Source organism: Echinops telfairi, unplaced genomic scaffold, assembly GCF_000313985.2.
Source record: "Echinops telfairi isolate 266 unplaced genomic scaffold, ASM31398v2 ScPeMD7_7469;HRSCAF=8507_1, whole genome shotgun sequence".
NCBI classification, from domain to species: domain Eukaryota; kingdom Metazoa; phylum Chordata; class Mammalia; order Afrosoricida; family Tenrecidae; genus Echinops; species Echinops telfairi.
In genome coordinates this window covers 32,222,744-32,243,616 of record NW_022111373.1, presented here as the reverse complement: position 1 = coordinate 32,243,616, position 20,873 = coordinate 32,222,744, and the positions used below count along the sequence as shown (strand labels likewise).

The 20,873-nt window shown below is 43.5% G+C and overlaps 1 protein-coding gene across 1 annotated transcript in view; it reads right to left on the bottom strand.

The window, feature by feature from the left end:
- Window positions 1–20,873, bottom strand: part of LOC123521089 (band 4.1-like protein 4A) — a 62,655-nt gene that overhangs the window by 6,958 nt on the left and 34,824 nt on the right. The window contains exons 5-7 of the mRNA XM_045285060.1: window positions 10,803–10,913; window positions 782–829; window positions 111–179 (exon numbers count right to left, since the gene is read on the bottom strand). Coding sequence (XP_045140995.1) covers window positions 111–179; window positions 782–829; window positions 10,803–10,913 — 228 coding nt within the window. The remainder of the gene's footprint in view (window positions 1–110; window positions 180–781; window positions 830–10,802; window positions 10,914–20,873) is intronic.

Below are 20,873 nucleotides of genomic sequence, written 5' to 3'. Positions count from 1 at the left end.
AAGGCAAATTAAAATATTACACACCATTAAAAATTAAGCGTAGATTGCTCAATTATAATTACAAAAAAGCCAGGGGAAAAGACAGGCTCACTCATCAAAGATATACTCACTCTATTTTTGTGTATGGAATCTCTTTTAATTGTTCCTCTGACAGTCCAGATGGGTCCACAAGTTCCTTCCTGGAAGAGAATGAGCAATGCAGACGTAAGCTGTGTTATGTTGCCAGTGAGTATACTCGAATGCCGTCCATAACTGGCAGGTGAGTCTCCCCTCTAATCTTGTCTCAAAACACGTGTTAGTACAACTTCACCTGGGGAACAACTATTTTACAACTAGTGGATGTTCAAGGAAAATAGAAGGAATGCATTTTTTTTTTTAATTTTGGAGCTCTTTCGCTCTCTTCCAATTTTTCTATATCCAGACCTGAACATTTCATACCTCAGGCCCCTATGCAAAAAATCTGCTGCCCTTTCCCCTTTGGTAGATAATTTTTTTCTTTTTAAACTTCTAAATCTGTCTTGCTTTTTCCCAGTTTTTATATGTGAAATACTTGATGGTCTTGGACCCATGTCGAGGAGAGGCCTTAGAGAGGAGATGTGGAGACCAGCTGCCTGCGGAGCCTGCCTCCCTGGCACTGTTGGCAGCTATGTCCCTGCCACTGAGAGAGCCCGGCGGCACATGATGATGCTAAGAGTGAAGAGTATGTGGCAGACGTTGGCCTTTCCTGTAAATGCAACTGAAGTTGCTTCGAAACAATAAATGAGAGAAAAGCAGTACTCACTGAATATGCTTCCATAACTCTTCTTTTGCTTGGACATCAGGGCTTCTCCTATAAACAGGAAAACACTCGTCTCTACAAACGCATTTCATCTCACAGTCTCAGAGCTGACTGTAACAGAAGAGCAAGGCTGAGTTCTCAGACTGCGCACTTTTTGCCAGCTGAAGCTGGTCACGGAAAGAGAGGGCAGTGAGAATTAATGGGGCAGTAAGTACACGGGTCTCGGGCGACTTATCTGCTAGTTCCACTAAAGGAAAAGTCTCATAAAGACCGGAGCATGGCTTCATTTAATGAATGGGCTTAGAACTTCCACGTACGTCTGCACACCCTCCGTTGGTGACTGTACAAAGAAGACTGATCTGGGGCCTCTGTCCCTAGTCGCTCCAGTAAAACAAGACCCTAACCCGATTCTGCTCATCGAAGGAGTCCCAGCATGACATGTGATCACGCAGAAAAGTCCGCAGCTGCAGGGAAAAGGAGCCGCTGGCACAACCCAAGAGGTAGTGCCAAAGATGCCAACGACCCATCTTTCTAGGTTTCAACAGACGTGTTTCTGCATCAGTTCTTGGCCCCACACATGCTGGAACCTATTTGTGGCCTCTACTCACAGTGCCAACTTATATGCCCTTTTCCACCCAAACACAGACACACTACCCGCAACCACCTCCCCTCACGAAGACCCCATGTCTGTCAGAGTAGAACCGTGTTCCAGAGTTTTCAATGACTCATGTTTTGGAAGTGGCTCTTCAGGCCTTTCTTCTGTGGTACCTCCGGCGGGACTGGGCCCTCTCACCAATCAGTTCATCGCTATGCCTATTAACCGTCTGCCCCACCCAGGAGCCCCACTACCTTTCTTCTGGACTGAGAAATGCAGTCAGCATTCATGTGCTCTCAGTCCCCATAGTTAATCAGAAGCAGCAAATACTAGAACTCTGTTACCACGGCAATTGCTGCTGCAAATGACTCTCTCGTAGTGAGAAAATGATATGCTTTCAAGTGAATTAAGGTCTACTGATAAGTCAAAGAGTCATTCACAAAGGACTCAAACAGTAGCAGAAGGCCTGGAGCAAAGCAAATCCGCCAGGACACGCTATCCTGCGCAACTTTGCATTTATAATTTGTACCCTTATTCTCAGGCTCAGTATCACCTTCGGCACACAGTGTCATTGTTCCTTTCATTTATCTCAGTTATTAAGGCACCACGGAGGCCTGGCAGGTCTCTGGGAGCCTCTGAGTGGGGTAAACTAGAATCGAATTTGCTAAGTAGTTTTCCTTTGTGTGTGAAGCGCAGTCTGCGTGTGAAGCCCTTCTTCCCATTGATTCAGAAGCAGTGCGCACAGCGAGTAGGGACAAAGGATGAATGAAGTCTGGGTCTCCAACATAAAAAAGTGTAGAATTATTAAGAGTAGATTTTGTTTAAGAATAAAACGGTGACGGCTTTCAACTAAAAAGAATCATTCTCAAGAAAGGGTTCTGCTGAAGAGTTTCCTCCATAAACACCTACATTTAGCCAATCTGATGCACTAGACAAAATGTTCACCCATCGATCGCTACTAGTATAAAAACGCTAATATGAAAAACAAACTAAGCTGCGGCTCTGCTCCACGAGAAAGGCGGCTCAGTTCACAACCTCCCCCAGGACTTGGTTCTCACAAACGTCACTCGAGTCTACAGGGCGGGGAACCTCTTTTCTGACAAGGGCCATGTGGATATTTATACTACCATTCATGGACTATATCAATTACCAACTTAAAAACGTGCCTGCTATATTTGGTCAAATATTTAATTAGCTCACCCCTAATACGATGGCTGGAACGGCTTCTCTTTGGTTAAGTGTGCGATGTTAACTGATATTGATGATTTCTTGGGCCTTATAGTGGCCTCAACTGGAGCCCTAGTGCTGTAGAGGGCTGATGACCATAAGGTCAGCAGTTTAAAACCACTAGCTGTTCTGTGGGACAAAGATGGGGCTTTCTACTACTGTAAAGACTTAGTCTTGGAAATCCACGGCGGCAGCTCTCCCTGTCCTATAGGGGCTCTCTGAGTCAGAACTGACTCGATGGCAGCTAGTTGGGGTGAAATGACCCACAGACTGGATGTTCCCACGCTTCACATGCTGTCTCAGCTGAGAAGCTATTCTAATGATTCTTTTGCTTAAGACTTTAAGAAGGTGCAAGAGTGAGTATGTGAGCTTGCTTTCAGGTATCTGAGGATTTCCCACCTCAGCACTATTGACATTTTGGGCTCAACAGTTCTTTGTGGTTGGGGCTGTCATGTGTATTGTGGAATGATTATTAGCACCCCTGGCCTCTATCCACAGACTGTCAGTACTACATTGTGAGTTGTGACAGCCAACATTGTTACACTGCCAAATGTTTCCTTGGGAATAAATCATCCCCAGTTAAAAACCACTGGTGTAGTGTATATCCTTGGAAGTAGGCTGGGTGAAGGAACCGAGTGGCCAATTTACTATAAATATCTCTTAGGTAGCTATTAAAATCATACTGGAGAGAGTGACAGTGAAACAGAAACTCGATATTTGTTTTTAATATTTTCTTTCTTTCTGATTGGGATTGTTCTGTTTTTTTCATTGCTGTTGGGTTTTGTCTATGGTTTACGTGATTTTCTGTAGATGGAATCCAGAATAGGTCAATCTAGGGACACTAAGTCATTGGATTAGTAATTACCTAGTGGGTATAGTGGTCATGCGTTGGGACTGCTAATTGCAAGGTCGGCAGGGAAGACACCACAGCCCCTTGGTGGGAGAAAGACAAGGCTTTCTCCTCCTGTAAAGAGTTACAGTCTCAGAAAGCCCCAGCGGCAGCTCTCCCCTGTCCTACAGGGTCACTAGCAGTAGACACCAACTCTCCAGCAGTGAGCTGAGCTGATCGGAGGTGCCTGGCAGGGGAGGATTGGATGGGCAATGAGTATGAGGGAAAATGTTCTGAAATTGATTGTGGTGAGAACTCGACAACTCTTCTTAATATGACTGAACGATTAAGTTGTATGATATGTGAATTATATGCCAATTAACGATTTAAAAAAAGAATGAGGGGGAAGTGAGCCAAAGGCACAGTAGATGACAGCTTCAAGGAGATGTAACCACAATCTCACTGCTACTGAGTCAATTCCAACTCAGAGTGACCCTACCGATGGCTCCGAGGCTATAAATCCTTACCGGAGCACGTAGCCTCAACTTTCCTCCATGAAGCAGCTAGTAGGCTTAAACCAATGACCTAAAGGTTAGCAGTCTGAAGCTTGATAGTGCCACCAGGGCTATTCTACAAGAGGACTGGTGAGTAGTTTAATTTGATGATAGAGATCAAATAGGGAGGGAGAAGGGAGAATAAGAAAAAGCAGTGAGGGCAACGAAGACAGAGAACTCACCACCTCTATCAAAGGAGTGAGAGATGCTGAACGTGACTAATATATTCAAAAAGTGTATATGATTGAGTGATGGAATTTCAGTAATTTTATTTCTCATTCATATTGTTCTCTTTTTTTCTTTTTAGTCTGGAGAATTTCTTATCTCAATTATCAGGGGGGGAAACCCCACCCATAATGATATTTTCACGTTTTAAAAAATAACTACTGTTGTTTTTTCATAGGATATGGCTTTCATTCTCATCTATGGAGAATCAAATTTTTCCCCCAAAAATATCTTAACATGAATGAGAACATCAATCCTTCTAGCCATAAAAATATTGGTCCTAAATGATTGAAGAATTTGGTCTCTACCTTTAAATCTACAACATCATAACAGACAAAATTTTTACCTAGTTAGAGTTCTGAAATGGCCAGCATTTTCAGATGGCTTATGGCAGGAAAAGTTCTAAAGCTAAATGATCGTATGCAAATTTCTCCAATTACTAGACCACCTGTGATTTTATAAAAATAAACACAGCTACATGATAATGAGGAATGTTTTTCTTAATGCCTACATCTGCACATACTTAATCAATAATTTAGGATGAATTCATGATCTGCAGCTCAACATCACTCTGTGGAGTTAGAGAGCGATGGAATTTTAACAGCCATTTTCCTTAATTAAAAGACCCTTAATTATGCAGATGCTTTCCTTGAACGCTCTAAAGACATTTCTAAGGAAATAGAGCCCTGAGTAATCTATGATGATGACAGATATAAAAAACAAACATGTAGTCTAATATTAGTTCAATATTTTCCAAAAGCATATCCCCTTATTCATATTTTATATAAATGCCCACTTTCAATATTCACTTTTCAGTGAAATTAGTTTCATGAGACATTATTCCAATATAATTTTCCCTTTCTTCCAAAAGCCTAAGTACGAAAGCACTTTGCAAAGTCCCGAAGTGTTTTCATGTGCTCTTCTCGTGCCGTGTTTGAGCGGACTCAGCTCTGACTCACGGCGCCACCTTGGTACAGGGTATAGAACCACTCGATACAATGCTCAAGGACGTGGCCTTTCGGAAGCAAGGTTGCCAGGCATGTCTGCTGAGGTCCTCTAGGTCTATATTGTTAATGAGGTCTAGGTCTATACTGTTAATATTTGTATGATCTTTATACTGGCCACTGCTTGTACGATCTTTATACTGGCCACCGCTTGTGTGATCTTTATACCGGCCACCGCTCTAAAAGGAAATTTAGCATTAACAATATAGGAAGAAAACTTTCAAGTTTACAAAACATCTTCATTAAATAACTCAAAGCACTGAACAGATTATTATCTCAGTAATTCTCTATTACATATCTCAGTGGTCAGTAAAATTAAATAGAAGATGTAGTGTTAGCCTTATCCTCAAAATTAAAGCAGCACTTGGAAGCCACTAAGTCCCAGAAACAAGCCCTAAATATAGCTTAGGAATCACTTCCAGGGGCTTCATGTTAATCTTATGCACCAGGTTTCTGTTTTGCGTTGAACTGTAACATTTTCTTCCAACTTCATCTTCCACGTTTTTTAGGAGAGCTACTTTTAACCACCAGAGGGCGCCTGAGCCTTCCGGTGCCAACAGTCCAAACCAAGCTCACAGCCATCGAGTTGATGCAGACTCACAGTGACCCTACAAGACAGGGTACAACTGCCCCTGTGGGGTTCCAAGACTGTAACTCTCTATGGGAGTCGAAAGCCTCACATTTTGTCCCTCAGAGCAGCACAAAGTTAAAACTACCAGAACTGTTCTAGCTTTAGTAACTAGTCTAAATATCCCAGGGAACACCATGTAGAAAAGTAGTTTCATCAAAGCTGATTGATTGTTTTCTAATGATATTAAACACAAATGTCCGGGCAAGCAATATAGCTGGAAAAAAATGTACAAGATAGACTTGTATTTTTTTAATGTTTTGAAAGCTGAACCCTAATCATATTTCAGCTTCATGTATTTTTAGGAAAGTTTTTACACTTTATAATACTGTCTGTCTCTGGCATTTAATAAAACTAGCTAACAATTACTGTAATATGATTTTCTTGATGTTCGCTGAGGATAAGCAACAAATAACCATGTATCATAGCATTCTGACCTTCACTGGCTACTTTTTCACAGGCTAATTTATAGACATTGCAGTGAGAATAATTGAGAGATAAGTTGTGTGCTGTAGATCTAAATGCCAAATAATGAACAAAATTGAATCAATTTCCTTAGGTGCTGCTGTAGTAATATTTTCTCCTTTTGAATTTTCAAAGAACCAAATTCTAACTTTTTAGCCCTTTATATAAGTTGGCCCCATTTTACTCTCTTTACTTCTCACGCTCGCTCCATTTCAGGGGAAGAAACAACAATCAAATAACAAGGTCATGCTTTCAAGGGAAGAAACAACAATCAAATGACAAGGTCATGCTTCTAGAGATAAACTGAGAAGGTCATGCTTCTAGAGATAAACTAACTGAGACCTGGACAACTTACTAATGGCAGCAACTGCCATTGTGAGTATGTATAATGTGACAGGTGCTCGACTCCCATGACCTCACTTATCAGTCAGCACAACCCTCAGTCACCCTCACTGCCCCTGCGTCAACGCCAACTCACCGGCTGCGCAGCGCAGGGTAGAACTGCTCCTGTGGGCTTCGGAGATGGAGACCTCCTGGGAGTGGAAAGCCCCATCTTTTTCCTGTGGAGCACCTGGTGGTTTCAAACTGCTGAACTTTTAGATGGCAGCCCACTGCATAAAACCACCATTCCACTAGGGATCCTTCAGCAAAACCCTACAAAGCCTGTATCATCTCTATTGGGGAAATATACCACAAGTTTTTGGCATCTTGATCAAGTAAAAGCAGAGCCCACTTTGTTTCATTTAAAATTATCATCTGTAGAGTTACAACACTTTTGACTAGTTGCTTACTAATACTTCCACTTGACTGCTTACTTGGAAGCCCGCTCCCACCCTCCCCAAAAAGGGCGGGGCGAGTAAACTAAGTGTCTGCTTTCTTAGCACTTATATTTAACAATGTAACTCAACATTGTACTAGAATATCTAGTCCTCAAAAAGTGGGAAGAAATAGAAACAAAAGACAAAGATTAGAAACCAAGAAGAAAGCTGGTCTATTTAGAAACACGGTATGTTTGTAATGAAAGGACATTCTAAGAAATACACACACACACACACACTGTAAGCTCCTAGAGTTAAGACATCAATTTCACAAGGTTGCAGGGTGGTAGGACACTATGTCAATACCTGTTTAGAAATCACTTGTTTTACTATATTATAGCAAACAATCGGAAAATTAAATTTAACAAAACTACAGTTCAAAATCATTAAAACAAAACACTTGGGATTCAATTTAACAAATTGATAATTCTTTGCTAAAATCTAGAAAATATTTTGAAAGAAGATGACTTAACTGTATGGATGGGTAAGATAATAAGTTTCCAAATTTCATCTATAGATTCAACATAATTCTAATTTAAAACCTATTATCTTTTTTGGGGGGACGGGGTAGAAACTACAATCTGAATGATGATTTTGCATAGATGCACCTAGGAGCTAAAGCAGTCAAGAACAAAGGAAAAAGGTGAAAATTTTATACTACCTGATTTAAAGATTTGCTATAAACCTTTGGTAACCAAGATAGATGAGGGACAGATGGATCGATGGAATAAAACTGGCAAACATATAAGCAAACAATTGATTTCTTAACAAAGACCCTGAGGCATTTCAATAAAGAGAGTCTTTTAACTTAACAAGCATATGAGGGGAGAAATCCCAAAGCTCTCTATCCCTGTATTACATGTCCACAGCAATTATTTCAAGATGGATCACAGACCTAAACAAAAGAGTAAAATCCAAAGTTGTTAGAAAAAAAGAGACTACCTTGATGAGATTGGGACAGGCAAATATTTCTTTAGATGCAAAGATTTGTAACTATAAACAGAAATATGTACTGAACTTTAAACATAATAGAAATTGCATATCAAAAAATATTAAGAACATGAAATGATAACCCAAGCCCAAGAGGAAGTATTCACCTTAAACATATCTGAAAAGGGATTTGCATGGAGAATATCCAGTATGTGTATATGGTATACACACACACATATATATAATTTAAAAGGGCCAATAGCCCCTTTAAGATGGGCCAAACTATATACTCTGGTTTCTCTTCCAATTGTATAAATCTCTCACCTTTTACTAAAATGGGCCAAACTTTAAAGAGACACTTGAAAAATGAAGATATATTCCTATCAACAAAGCACAAAAAATACAGTTAACATTAGTCAATAGAAAATTGCTAACTCATTTGGGATACTACTTCGAATTTACTCGAGTTGTTAGAATGAAAAAGATGAACAAAACCAAATATGGCAAGAACAGGGCAAAACCAAAACTCTCAGAAACCGCTGCAGCCAAACCGGACCCACTGTGCTGGGGTCCACTCCAAATCACAGCTGCCCCTTAGGGCAGAACAAGGCTCCCCACGAGGTTTCCAGAGCGGTCAATCTTTATGGACGCCACCTGTCACATGTTCCTCTTACAGAGCAGCTCCCTCAAGGCCAGGCCTTTCAGCTGATTCTGACCCACAGCCACCACGTCCCGGGTTTCCAGGACAGCCCATCTTTCTCCCACAGAATGGCCGGCTGCTTCGAGCTGCTGACCCTCCTTTCAGGAGCCCAACCCCTAACTTGCCGTCCCTTCAGGGCCCACGCTGAAGGTGTAGTAAACGGTACAGCGTCTTTGCAGGTCAGTTTGGCATTTCCTTCAAATACCTTTAAGGCAGCAACTCAACTTCTACCTATTTACCCAAAGGAAAGACAATGTATGTCTACCAATACAGATGTCCAGCATGGCGATAGCAGCTTTTAACAAAATATACAAAAGCTGGAAACAATCCCAATGTTCATCGAGGTTCCCAAAAAACAGACAAAAACAAACCCATGGCCCTCCAAGCCCCGAGCGAAGAAGAACTGAAAGGGAGCACGGGAAAGCTTCTCGGTGGTGAGAGACGGGGCGGATCGGCGTGATGGAGACAGTGGGTGCACGGTTGTCAACATGCATTCAGTCACACTCACGAGGAGACCTTCACAGTCTGTAACATTTACCCCATCACCACAATTAAAAAGGTTTACTCTTCATGCTATTAAATGGAACATACTCAGATCACTTATGAAAAAAGACAATAGATAAATAAATAAATACATTACATCCCCTATAAGATATTTGACAATAAAATTGTAGTTACCATCAATTTTGGATTATTCTATAAATATTATTTATAAACAAATGGTTCCATTTACTTACTATGACTTTCCCTACTGCTTTTCAAATTCTCTGAAATTTACATATAGGTTTTTTTCCTAATTTTTACTTCTCTCTTTTTTATATGAAAAGGACATTTACTATTGGCCTTTAATTGAATTTTGAATGATTTAGCTATAATTAGAAAGCCTGAATGCTGTTTTAAGACTTAATATCACGTAACCAAACATTGTGCCTAGCAAGCCTCTCCGCGACAAAGAGCCCACGTGGAAAATGACACACGTGGTGCATCCGACCAGGAGGGCCTGTGCCTTTGGTTGCACAGAAAACTTCAATGAGGCCTGGATTCTTCCATACCTAAACCTCCCCCTTTAAAAAATGTTTTATTAACTCCTGCTTTAAATTAGTCAGCATTTTCATTCTAGAACAAAAGTATTACTAAGGAATGGATCAATCAATGCAGTGTACGTGTTAGCGTGCCGACTGGTTCATTTATCAGACACAAATGTGCCCTCTGGAGGCCTCCCCAGCACTCACACATGACCCCTGACCCCTGCGCCCTGCTCCCTTTGAAACTCCCAGCCTCCTACACAGTGGTCTCTTCTCATCCAGGCACCAAGACCCCTTGGAGCCCTCCTTCCACAAACAAGCAACACAAGACACAGAGCTACCCGGCCCACAAAGGGAGCAGCAATTAGTCCAGGCGCACTGCAGAAAGCTACCCTTTGGGGAGTACGGTTGAGTGCTGTAAATCTGGGTGATGAACGAATTGGAAAGAAAGGGAGGGGTTAAAAAAACCCCAAACTTCATCAGCTCAAAAGAAAATGACTACTGGGGACTGGCAATCTCGCCACCATGGGGTAATTGTGCTCACTCGGGGCACGGCCTAGCAACAGGAAGAGCTCAAAAGTCCCTTACAAAGCTGATTTGATGGGAAGAGACTCACATCTGCAACTGGAAGGAGACGTCGGAGCACTCTGCTCACTGGAGCTGGGAGAAGCAGCAGGTGTTTCAGCAGCAGCCAAGGTCCAGAACAAAGGAGACTACTCCTATTTATTTGGCTAAATACATGCCTTTGTTAAAAATAAAAAAAAAAGATGCACACACGTGTATGTGATTTAAGTAGCCTTCTGTCTGTGACATTTTGATTTGGATGTGTTTCAACCTCAAATATAGTAAACGGATGTCACAAACAAAAGAAGGTAAGTGTGACAAAGAAACAATGGGATAATTGTGGTTGAACCACGTTAGAAGACCTGAAAAAGGCCAAGTCCAATTGGACCCAGCATCGCATGCTCCTGGACGCTCAGTTAGTTTCTTCAGAGTATAAACAGAGTGTACATACGAGCGAGACCTGTGCCTGGATCGCCTGTTGTTGGGATCCGCCTGGTTTTTGTCCTTTTGTCTTCTTAATACGGCTTCCCACTGAGGTGCAGAATCAACCATGTCACTGTCCTGGCGTACTCTGGGAAGAAACCATTGGTCTAGAGTTAACATCCACATCCGTGGTGCCTTGTATTTTACACTCATTCCCAACTCGCTTTTAGAAATCACGTAAGATGAACCACTATACTATGATCACAGAAACTAAGTGTGTATTACCTGGATTAATAGACCTCTACGTAGATAGGTACATGAAAATATAATATGCACGGATAAAGCTTTAAATCTACAGTAGTTATTTTCAGGTTTCTGTCTTTGGCATAATAACATTTTCTAAGAAAATGATGCATACCAAGCAAAAACTCCTTTGAAATATTCAAGTTTTCATTAAAGAAACAGGGCTGTCAGCGATAGAGCCAACCATAGTCATTTTTTAAATGTGGCAATGAAATGATTACATATAATTTTACTTTGAAGTGTTGTTAAAATTCACACTGTCCGAGTGTTCTTGGACAAAAGGTACCAGATAAAATATCTTTTTCCCCCCAAATAGAAAACGAGGTACACAGTGATGAAGTATCACGTCGGCAGCTGTGTAGACACCCAGCATCCGGGTATGGCCGCTCAAATGTCTGGAGAAGGGCTGAGTGAGGGCTGTGAACAGACGGCTGCCAAGAACAGGCAGAGACTGGACAGGAGGCGGCGGAAATCCAGGGTGGGGCTGGGGGATTTGGAGAGCATGGTATTTGACATGCAAGATCTAGGACCAGTGACGAAAATCATTTGAAAAAGATCATCCGGAAATCGGTACATCTGAAATCTGAATTTTCCTTATTTTTAAATATTGACAACTAATTCTGAATTTAAGCCACTATATGGATCTGCGGGACCCCTGGCAGCCCAGCAGTTGAAGTGTTCAGACGTTAACTGAAAGGCCGAAGTCTGAACCCACCGGTGACTCCTCCATGGGAGTAAAGATCTAGCGATCAGCTCTTGTCGAGGTCACAACCTGGACAGGTACAGCGGCAGTTCCCCTCTGTCCTAAGGGGTCCTTATGAGTCAGAATCGGCACGATGACACGGAACATAAAGCCCAATCTCAGCCTGTAGAATGTGAGACTTATGATGCACGAAGGCTTTCCAGGAATGAGGGTGAGACGGGGTGGTAAGCAAGCGCTTGATTAAAACAAGCGTCCAGTGAATATATAAATACCATCTCAAAGGCACTACAATGATGGAGTAAGGCTGTTTGATTTGCAAAAATCCTTGAACACCAGTTATTTGAATATTTGTCTTCTTAATTTCTGTAAGTTCTTCTGGAAGCTGCTCCTGCAAGAAGGGGTGTTGTGTGTTTACAAACATGGGAAACCGGGCAAGGCTGGAGTGCTGTCCTCTCAGAGCAGAGGCCTGCTGGTCGCCCTGTTGAGGCACTGTGGGCGTGTATCTAGAACTGCCTACAACTATGTTGAGAGTGAAACACATCCATTTCACATGTAACTGAAACAGTGATCATATAAAGCAAATTCAAGCTCCAAAAGAGCAGGACAAAAGCATTCAAAATCTCTTGAGACAGACAGACAGACATTGCCTGCATACCTTGCTAATAATATGGATTAAATCAGAAAGGAAGTCAGGCTGTGGACTGACTTCAGTTTTAATTTTTAAAACTGAAAAATGCAAAGGGGGGAGCATCTAAGAAGAGTCCGAAGTGAGGGATGACATTGGGGTCCCATGTTTCACAGGCAGATGCCCTCTGCTGGTGACACTGTTTCATAAATACTGTAACAGGTGCATTAAAAATGTAAGGCTCATTGAAGGCACAACAGAAGCACATCTTCTTGAGTAACAGGTGGCATGGCTGTCTGGGTCTGTAGTGAAGTTTGGAATGACGCCCTCACAAACAGTTGCTGGCTAATGGTCCCTCATTACAAGGACTCAAGTGTCACCTCTCGCATTGCTAAACAAAATGAGCCAGAAGACCCCCGGTGCTCCTGGGGGAGGGAAGCCCAAACCTTAGAAGCAAAAGGGTTGGAGCTTAGGAGGCAAGAGTTAACTATTTTATATATGCGTGAGTGGGTACCAAATCTTTACATTATAATCAATGAGCTCCTATAGTGCTTCTGCTTTTTGAATCTCACATATTCTTAGACACAGGGTATGCAAGTTTGGGTTTTTGTTTATTCATTTTGTTTACTGCTTTTCTTGTGCTATTTTTACTTTGAGGTAGGTCAGATTTACATTTTAAGGATAAAAATTACGAGCATTCAACGAACGCAGTCCCTTTTAAAAAGGTTGTTTGTATCCGTACAGAGAAGGTACATGTCAAACTGTAACTATGAAATCATCAAAATGATTTTGGCTGTCTTTTGGACTATTTTTCAGTTTTCTATAATGTGAAAAAAAGCTTGAAGAGAAAAAAATCCACATTATTTTAAAAACCTGCATGGAGTCCCCATTGCCTGTAGAATAAAGTTAGATGGCTGAAGCTTTTTTACATCTTAGAATGTCATTAGAAATCTATTTATTTTCCTATGTAAAGGTGATTCTCAAAATCATACACCTCTTATCTAAATGCGGATTCAATGAGTCCTCGTCTATTCTACTGTTTCTGCACAATAGTTCAGGAGGGAAGGTACCCTGACGAGGCTTTGCGCTTGGATTAGTGCATGAGGGAGAGGACTGCTGTAGAACAGACAACATCCCAACCACGGTTCAGAACAGAAGACCTCGAGTATATTTTATTCATGTTGTACTAGAGTCCGGTGGCCCACTTTTCCAGTCTATCCATGCAATTTAGATTCCAACTGCATTTGACAATGAAAATTTACAAAAGTTTTGAGGATGAAGCACCACATAATGGTTTCATAGCAATAAGGAAGACGATGACGACTCCTAGTCTCCTCTTTATGGAAGTCTTCCCAATTACAGTTCTGCTCTGCCTCTTCTGCAAAACTCTTCACTTCACCAAATGAATCCCCTTGCAAGTCCCTGTGGCTTCCTAATAAGACCTTCCTTTAAGCCAATCCTTAATCTCCTTACACTTCTCATTCACTGAGTGAAAGACCATGTTTCATGCTGAATTGAGAAGTCCTACCGAGCAAATGTATAATGCAGCTTCAAGATGATACGAGCAATACACATTGCTTCAGAGGCCCCCGCCCAGACATTATCTGACTCGGACACATGAGTAAATCTCTCACTTTCTTTGATTAGGTCTGCTCTGTCTCTATGAAATTACTGCAAAGATCTTTTCCAGCTTTTCTACTGATTGTTTCTCTTCTTGGGTTTTCTTTCTAAATCAGACACATTGAAGCAAACCTCAGTTCTGCAGACACCCAAGGACTCCCCACACGTGCTTCCTATGGCCAATCATTGCTAAAATTAAATCTGTAGGTCCCAACTGACTGTGAACTTGTGCTTCCCATTGTCTGCACTCATTTTTGGATCACCTGCTAGGAAGCAATTTTCTTTTTTTCAATAGTCTTCTTCCCTAGGGAAATTTATGTTGGTTCCAGGGTCTTTTGACAGGCTCCCTGAAGACCAGCAAGCAAAAAATGCATTTGTTTTTTCCACCTTCTCCGACCACCAATAAATTATTCTCATTTGCTCTTAAAGACGCGTCTGTCTCTTTCACTCATTCCTCATGCAGCTCCTAGGAAAATGTGCTGCCTTTGGTGCAGTTTGCTTCTCTATCTGCCAGCATCCCACAGTTGCTAAAGCTTGGCTCTTCCAAGGATTCTCTGTCAGACATAGTGAGACTCTGGAAGTTCTAAATCACTCTTATAACATCTGTATCCCGCCATGCTCTGTTTAAACAAGCATCAGAGCACAGGTCTGTAGCACAGTGAACACTCTTCCCAGTGGCTTTGAACAGACTGCCCTCTCCACAACCACAACTCTAGGTGTTCGCAGCCGGGACAGCAGGTCAGCGCAGTAGGGAATGCTTAGAAGAAAAGAAGCAAGTAGCCTTTGTGAAGGTACTATCAACTGGTTTCAGTTTGCAAAAAACTGGAAAAAAAACAAACCCAAAACTTTAAAAACCCATATTTCTGGGGTATAAAGGACAATAAAGTTATCTTGTACTGCCTGCCTGCTGTTGTGAGCTGCCATGGAGTGGGGGGCTAGCTAACGGTGATCTTATGCACAACAGGGCTGGATCATAAGTTTGATCCACAGGGTTTACGGGGTGATTGGGGAAAGGAGGGGGTGGTGATGGAGCACATCAGGCTTTCTTCCTGGTCCGTCTTGTCTGGGAACTTGTGGAGGCCTGTTCAAAACTTCCTGCTATTGAGTGACTGACTCATCGTGACCCTGTGGGTGGGGCAGAACTGCCCTGTGGGTTTCTGAGGCTATAAATCTCTATGGGAGGAGCAGAAAGTCTCATCTGTCTCCTGAGGAGCAGCAGGAAGGTTCAAACTGCTGACCTTGTGGCTAGCAGTCCAACTTGTAACCCACTTCATCATAATAATAATGTTCAGTATCATAAACAAATTAACAAAAACTACTCACATTACAGGAGCAGACAGGCCTACCTAGGGGCTCATGTGTTGGAACCGCCAACCTTACAGTTAGCAGCCCAACACAGTACCACCATGCAAACCTCTATTGACGCATGAGGTGCACTGTCTGGGAACTGAACTCAGATTACGTGGAAGGCGAGACTTCTAGCACTAAACTACCACTGTTCCCTCGCACTTCTGTAACAGTCACAGAATCCTACCAAAACCATCATCCACATGTGTCCTACCCAAATTTGTCCCTGTTAGTGCCATATTTCGGCCAGGGGGGGCACAGTCTCTTCATTTTCAGGAAAATAATAAAAGAAGATCTATGGAACCGGTTTAAAGCATTCAAAATCACTCCCTTAATCGGCTATTCAGATTTAGATTCTAAAAGACTTGAAAAGGCACAAAGAAACCCCGACAACATTTGGGCAGAACAAATTCATATGAGAAACAGTGACTTTGGTTTAAAGGGAGCCCAATCCCCACACCCCTCGACATGTGTTCTGTTTTCAGAGAGTCCAGGCTCTTCCGATCATCCAGGGTACGGTTGAGCACTCTCTTTAACCCACTAGTACCTGCCTATGCAGGGCTCTTCATAGTGTCCAGAGCACATCCTTCATCTTCTGCTTCCTTCAGTGGTCCACTTTGCACATGAGAAACTGATTCTGACAGTAACCTCCCTCGTGCTCACAGAGCTCTTCAAAACAGGGCCACGTTCACGGTGCAGGCTCCTGAAGTCTGTGCCTCACACTCTTGCACACACACTGCTTTATGTACGTAACGTGTGTGCTTAGGATGCTGCCATCCCAGAATAAAGTTAGAGAAAGGTTTAAATGGTCCCCGGTGGCCATTTCACTATTTCTGCTCTGAATTTCTCTCCTTTCTCTTAAGTCCTTTTATCCTCACCAGGCCCTGAGTTACTTCCACTTTTACGCTTATTAAGAAACCACCAAGCTATTTCCCTGAGCCACCAACACCCCCACTTCCTTGCCCCCAATCTCCCACTTCAAAAACCTAAGAGCCTAGTAGCACATCAAAGCTAATGACTGAGAAATCAACAGATTCTCCCCCACTGAATGCTCAAAAGACTGCTGATTTCCATCAATAGCACAAAGGAGATTCTACAGGATGGTTTCTCTGAGTATGATGGGGGTTTTACTAAACCCAAGGTACTTTGGGGGAAAGCTGATTCATTAAAGATTTCATTCTGGTATATCTACTTCCGAGATCCTCTCTCAACAACACACCTCCTGGTCAAGTTCAGGACATGGCACCTGGACTCTAATCAGAAAGTGATGGGATGGCCGGCTGCTCAAGTACAAGAGTCAACACAAAATGCAGACCATTCACGTTGGAGTCCCTTACACTAAGTAGTTCTCAATGTGATGAATTTGATTAATTTAATTAAACCGATTATTTTTCAAGTCAGTAGAGCCACGTTAAGCAATCTCGAAAGAAATTTTAAACATTTTCATTTTAATCCTACCAGTGAATTAAGACATCAATATCATTTCCTAGCGCCTGTGCATTCCTCGCTTCATTCCTCGGGGGTCATAGTCCCAGGAGTCCTGGAGGCGAAGTGGCTAGCACTTTGCAGTTAACCAAAAGGTCAGAGGTTGAACCCACTAGTTTCTCCTTGGGAGAAAGGCGTGCAGGCTGGTCCCATAAGGATTTAGTGCATTGCCTTGGAGTTGCTTCTGACTCGTACTGATCCTGTGAACACTGACCCTCAGAGGCGCCAGGGGTAGTTCTACGGTTCCCCTTTGTTCTACAGTGTAGCTAGGAGTCAGACTTAACCACACGACCATGAGCAAGAGGGTACAGAACCCCCTTAGAATTTGACACAAGTTACAGATCCAATCTTCAGAAAAATGTCTGCTTGGAAACACATCAGTTTACATACAAGATCATGCCACTTTCAGCCCCCTGCATCCTACCTATGAAACAGAGGGTAGGAATGTCTGATATAAATAAAAATAACCAAATGTCACACTACTGAGGAAGGCAGAAAAATGGAACACACATCTGGGGGAAAAATGGGGGAAGTAGGAAAAAGGTGGGCGGGGGGAAGCCAACATGGATATAGAGTCATTATTTCATTTGATAGTTGAGTAACTTCCCCATAAAACAAATCAGTTAGTGTTATACTCCCAACTCAAAGATGAAAAAGCGAAGATCTGGACCGATGAACTCAGGCGCCCACAGTCAAGCATCAATCCATGGCAGAACCAAGCCCCTGAGGCAAATTCTTGGGGTTGTTTTGTTACCTACAGGGCTGGCTCCTGAGCGAAATAGGACTCAGGGAAGATAAGAGAAAGGAAGAATGGTTGGGAGAGAAACGAACGTAAACCCAGTGCAGGCACGTAGACGGCGGCATGCAGAGTGCCAGGGACGAGCAGAGGACGAGTGTGCCAACTAAAGGGAACCTCGTGACAAGAAACGGCGCTCCTCGGACCAACGCTCACAGCGACACATCCAAGAACCAGGCCGAGAATGGGAGACCCTGAGACGGTGGCCCCCAGTCACCCTTCAGCTCTGGAACTGAACTTAGCTGCGGTGCAAAAATCAACTGGTTCAGAACAAGAGAAGCTTTTACCGAAAGGCAAACAGTTGCGACCGCGAGTCGAGATGGAAAGGAAAAGAGAAGCAGGGAGGAAGCAGGAGGAGGGAGGAGGAGTGAGGACGGTCTATTGGGGGTCCGCAACGAAGGAGCCGACACTCAATGTGTATGAACAGACGAATGTCAAGTTGCTAACAGGCCCTGTAAACCTTCGCCCAATTCACAGTGAAAAAAACTAAAAGGGAATAAACCCACATATATCCACACAGAACAAAAAGAACAGCTTATGGTTAGCTGTGAAAAATGAGAGCACCCCCCCCTCCCGAAATATCTTCTTCAGCCTCCAAACCTAGAAAACTTAAGGTACCCACCCAGACAGCAAAACCAGTAAAGGAAGAATAGCTCACGTGCCAGGGGGCAAGGGAGAAATAAACCTGAAGGGAAGTGCAGAACCCCTGATGGGTCAATGTCTTCTGGTGTTCCAGGCAATGACTGTGGAAAGACTGGAGCCAAGAAGCCCTCGTCCGCTGGCCTGCTGGCTCTGGACACAGTGAAAGAGAAGCTGTCTTTTCTAGTTCTAACCTTCTACATTGGAAACTAAATAAAACGACAATCCCTGCTTCTAATAATACTAGTCCTTCCAGAGTTGTTGTGGACTATGGTTTATGGTGATGGTGGCTAAAGTCACTGCCACTGGTTTGGGGACAAAGCTGATTTCTTCCATGTTTCATTAGCTTCTGCTTCTCTTCACACAGAATAAGAGATGTCTAAATTGCTATCCATGGAAACGTAAAGTATCTTAAGCTCCAATGGGCAGACTTAAAAAAAAAATCAATATCCCCACAGAGTGGCATCAAGCTATTCAGGAGAGACTTTCTTTGTTAACAAGGACCAAAAAAAAAAAAAAAATCCCCAAAGAGGTGACTAAAGGAACAACATCCCAAAGACCAAGAACAGCACCCCAACGGTTTCTAGGAAGAAACCCCACTCTATTCAAAGTTCCACTGGGCAGCCCACGGGGTTCCAGGTCAAGTCTGGAAAACAAATCTGCCCGGCAGCTGCCTGCTCTCCAGACTGTACGGTCCCCTTCTAGGAGAGAAAGGGAGATGGGAATGCAGGCTACATCAGGGCATGAGCTTTTGTGGCTTAAGTTGGGTGCATCCTGGGGCTGGATTTAGAGGCCTCCGGGCAGGAAGCAGAGCAGCAGCATGTAGAGGATTCTGTTTGCCCGATGAGTCAGAACGGATTCAATGGCAGCTGGTAGAAGGGCTACCCATTGCTGAAGCATGAGCATAAGACAGTGCTGGGCGCTTGACTGGGGGCACACTAGCCGCTGAGATAAAGGAAGACAGAGGAGGTTGTAGATTCATCCGTATTCTCCCCACCCCACCCCATGTAGGAAGTCAGCCATCGAGACACAGAGGCACCATCAGCAGGGATGTAGTTTAGATGTTCCAGGTGAAACAACCAAATGTGGAAGGAGCCGTTTCTGGAAAAATCTGACAGGCTAATAATGGGTTGGCACAGTGGCTAAGGGACATCCAGAGGTTAACGTAGTGGATTTACACCCTCTTTTCTTGGACACTGTCACCCACTGCACTAGAACAGGAGAGGGTTCATGGAGCCAGAACACGTCCTCTACCCCTCTTGTTGAGAGTGACTTTGGAAGCCTAGGGAGACCCGACAGGCATAAAGAACTCACGCTATCCTAGGACAATTATTTTGGAGACGCCCTGGTGACACAATGATTAAGCACTCAGTTGGTAACCAAAAGGATGGGAGTTCGGGCCCATCTGGTAGCTCCGTGAGGGCAAGAGCAGGCCATCTGTCCCTGTAAAGACAGCAGCTGAGGAAGCCCCCCGGGTAGGGCTACTCCGTCACAGGGGGTTGCTGTGAACTGGAATCGACTCAACAACACACACCAGCGACAGCACAATGTCTACAGCAAATGCAAACATAAAATGATTTTGAACGCCCCTTGCAGCCCTTACATAAAATGTGTCAAAGAATTCGTTTTGAAAACAATTTCTCATTACTAGCCCTGGTGGCGTAGTGGTTATTCACTGGGCTGCTAACTGCAATGTCAGCAGTTCAAAACCACCAGCTGCTCCTAGGGAGAAAGATGGGGCCCCACGGGGGTGAAGGGCCCTAGTCCACCCAGGGGGAGAGTATTAGTTACGTCTCCACAGAATCAGGAGTGTGCACACAGACCCCACCGCACTGCACCAAACCACGAGGACAACGTTAGCCATGAGGAGGAGTGCGTGAAAAGAGTGGGCTGCAGGGCCAGTCCCAACCAGAGCCACCCCGACCGTATCTCTAGAAGTACGTGTCCCAGAGAACAACACCAAACCTACAGGTTGGGGTGAGGGGCCGGCCTATCATGCCCACACGAAAGCAAACCACGAAGGAAAAAGGGAAAGGAACGGTCAGTCTAGACCCCACAGTGGCACCAAGCCCCGAGGACGACGTCCCCGCATGGAACTGCTAAGGCACAGAGAGGACTGTAGGGCCGATAACAGCTCACGACATGCTGTCCTCTTGCTGGAGCATGCTGCGACAGAGGACAATACTGGGGACACACAGCAGGGAGGAAGTGCGGTCTGAACCCCCCTGCAGTGGGGCAAACCAAGAAGAAGGGAACCTAACAGATCAGTAAGGAGAGTAAAGCCAAGCCACAAAGCCCCCAAAGAATCCCCCAAAATAGACTTCAGGCTGGGAGGGGAAGCTCCCGGAGTTCCCCCAGGACCAGTGGGGAAATAGTCACAAGGGTCAGCAGACAGTCCTGGAATTATGCATGTTTTTTGTTGTGGTGGTGGGGTTTGTTTGTTTTTCTTCTTACTTCTATTTTTTTCAATCGTTTGTTTTCTATTTGTTTGTTCTGCTATTGTTCGCTTGCCTACTTACATAAGACAGGCATGGGAAGCAAGCTCACGGAGAAAACAACAGGACCAATGGTCCTGGGGGGACTTGGGGGG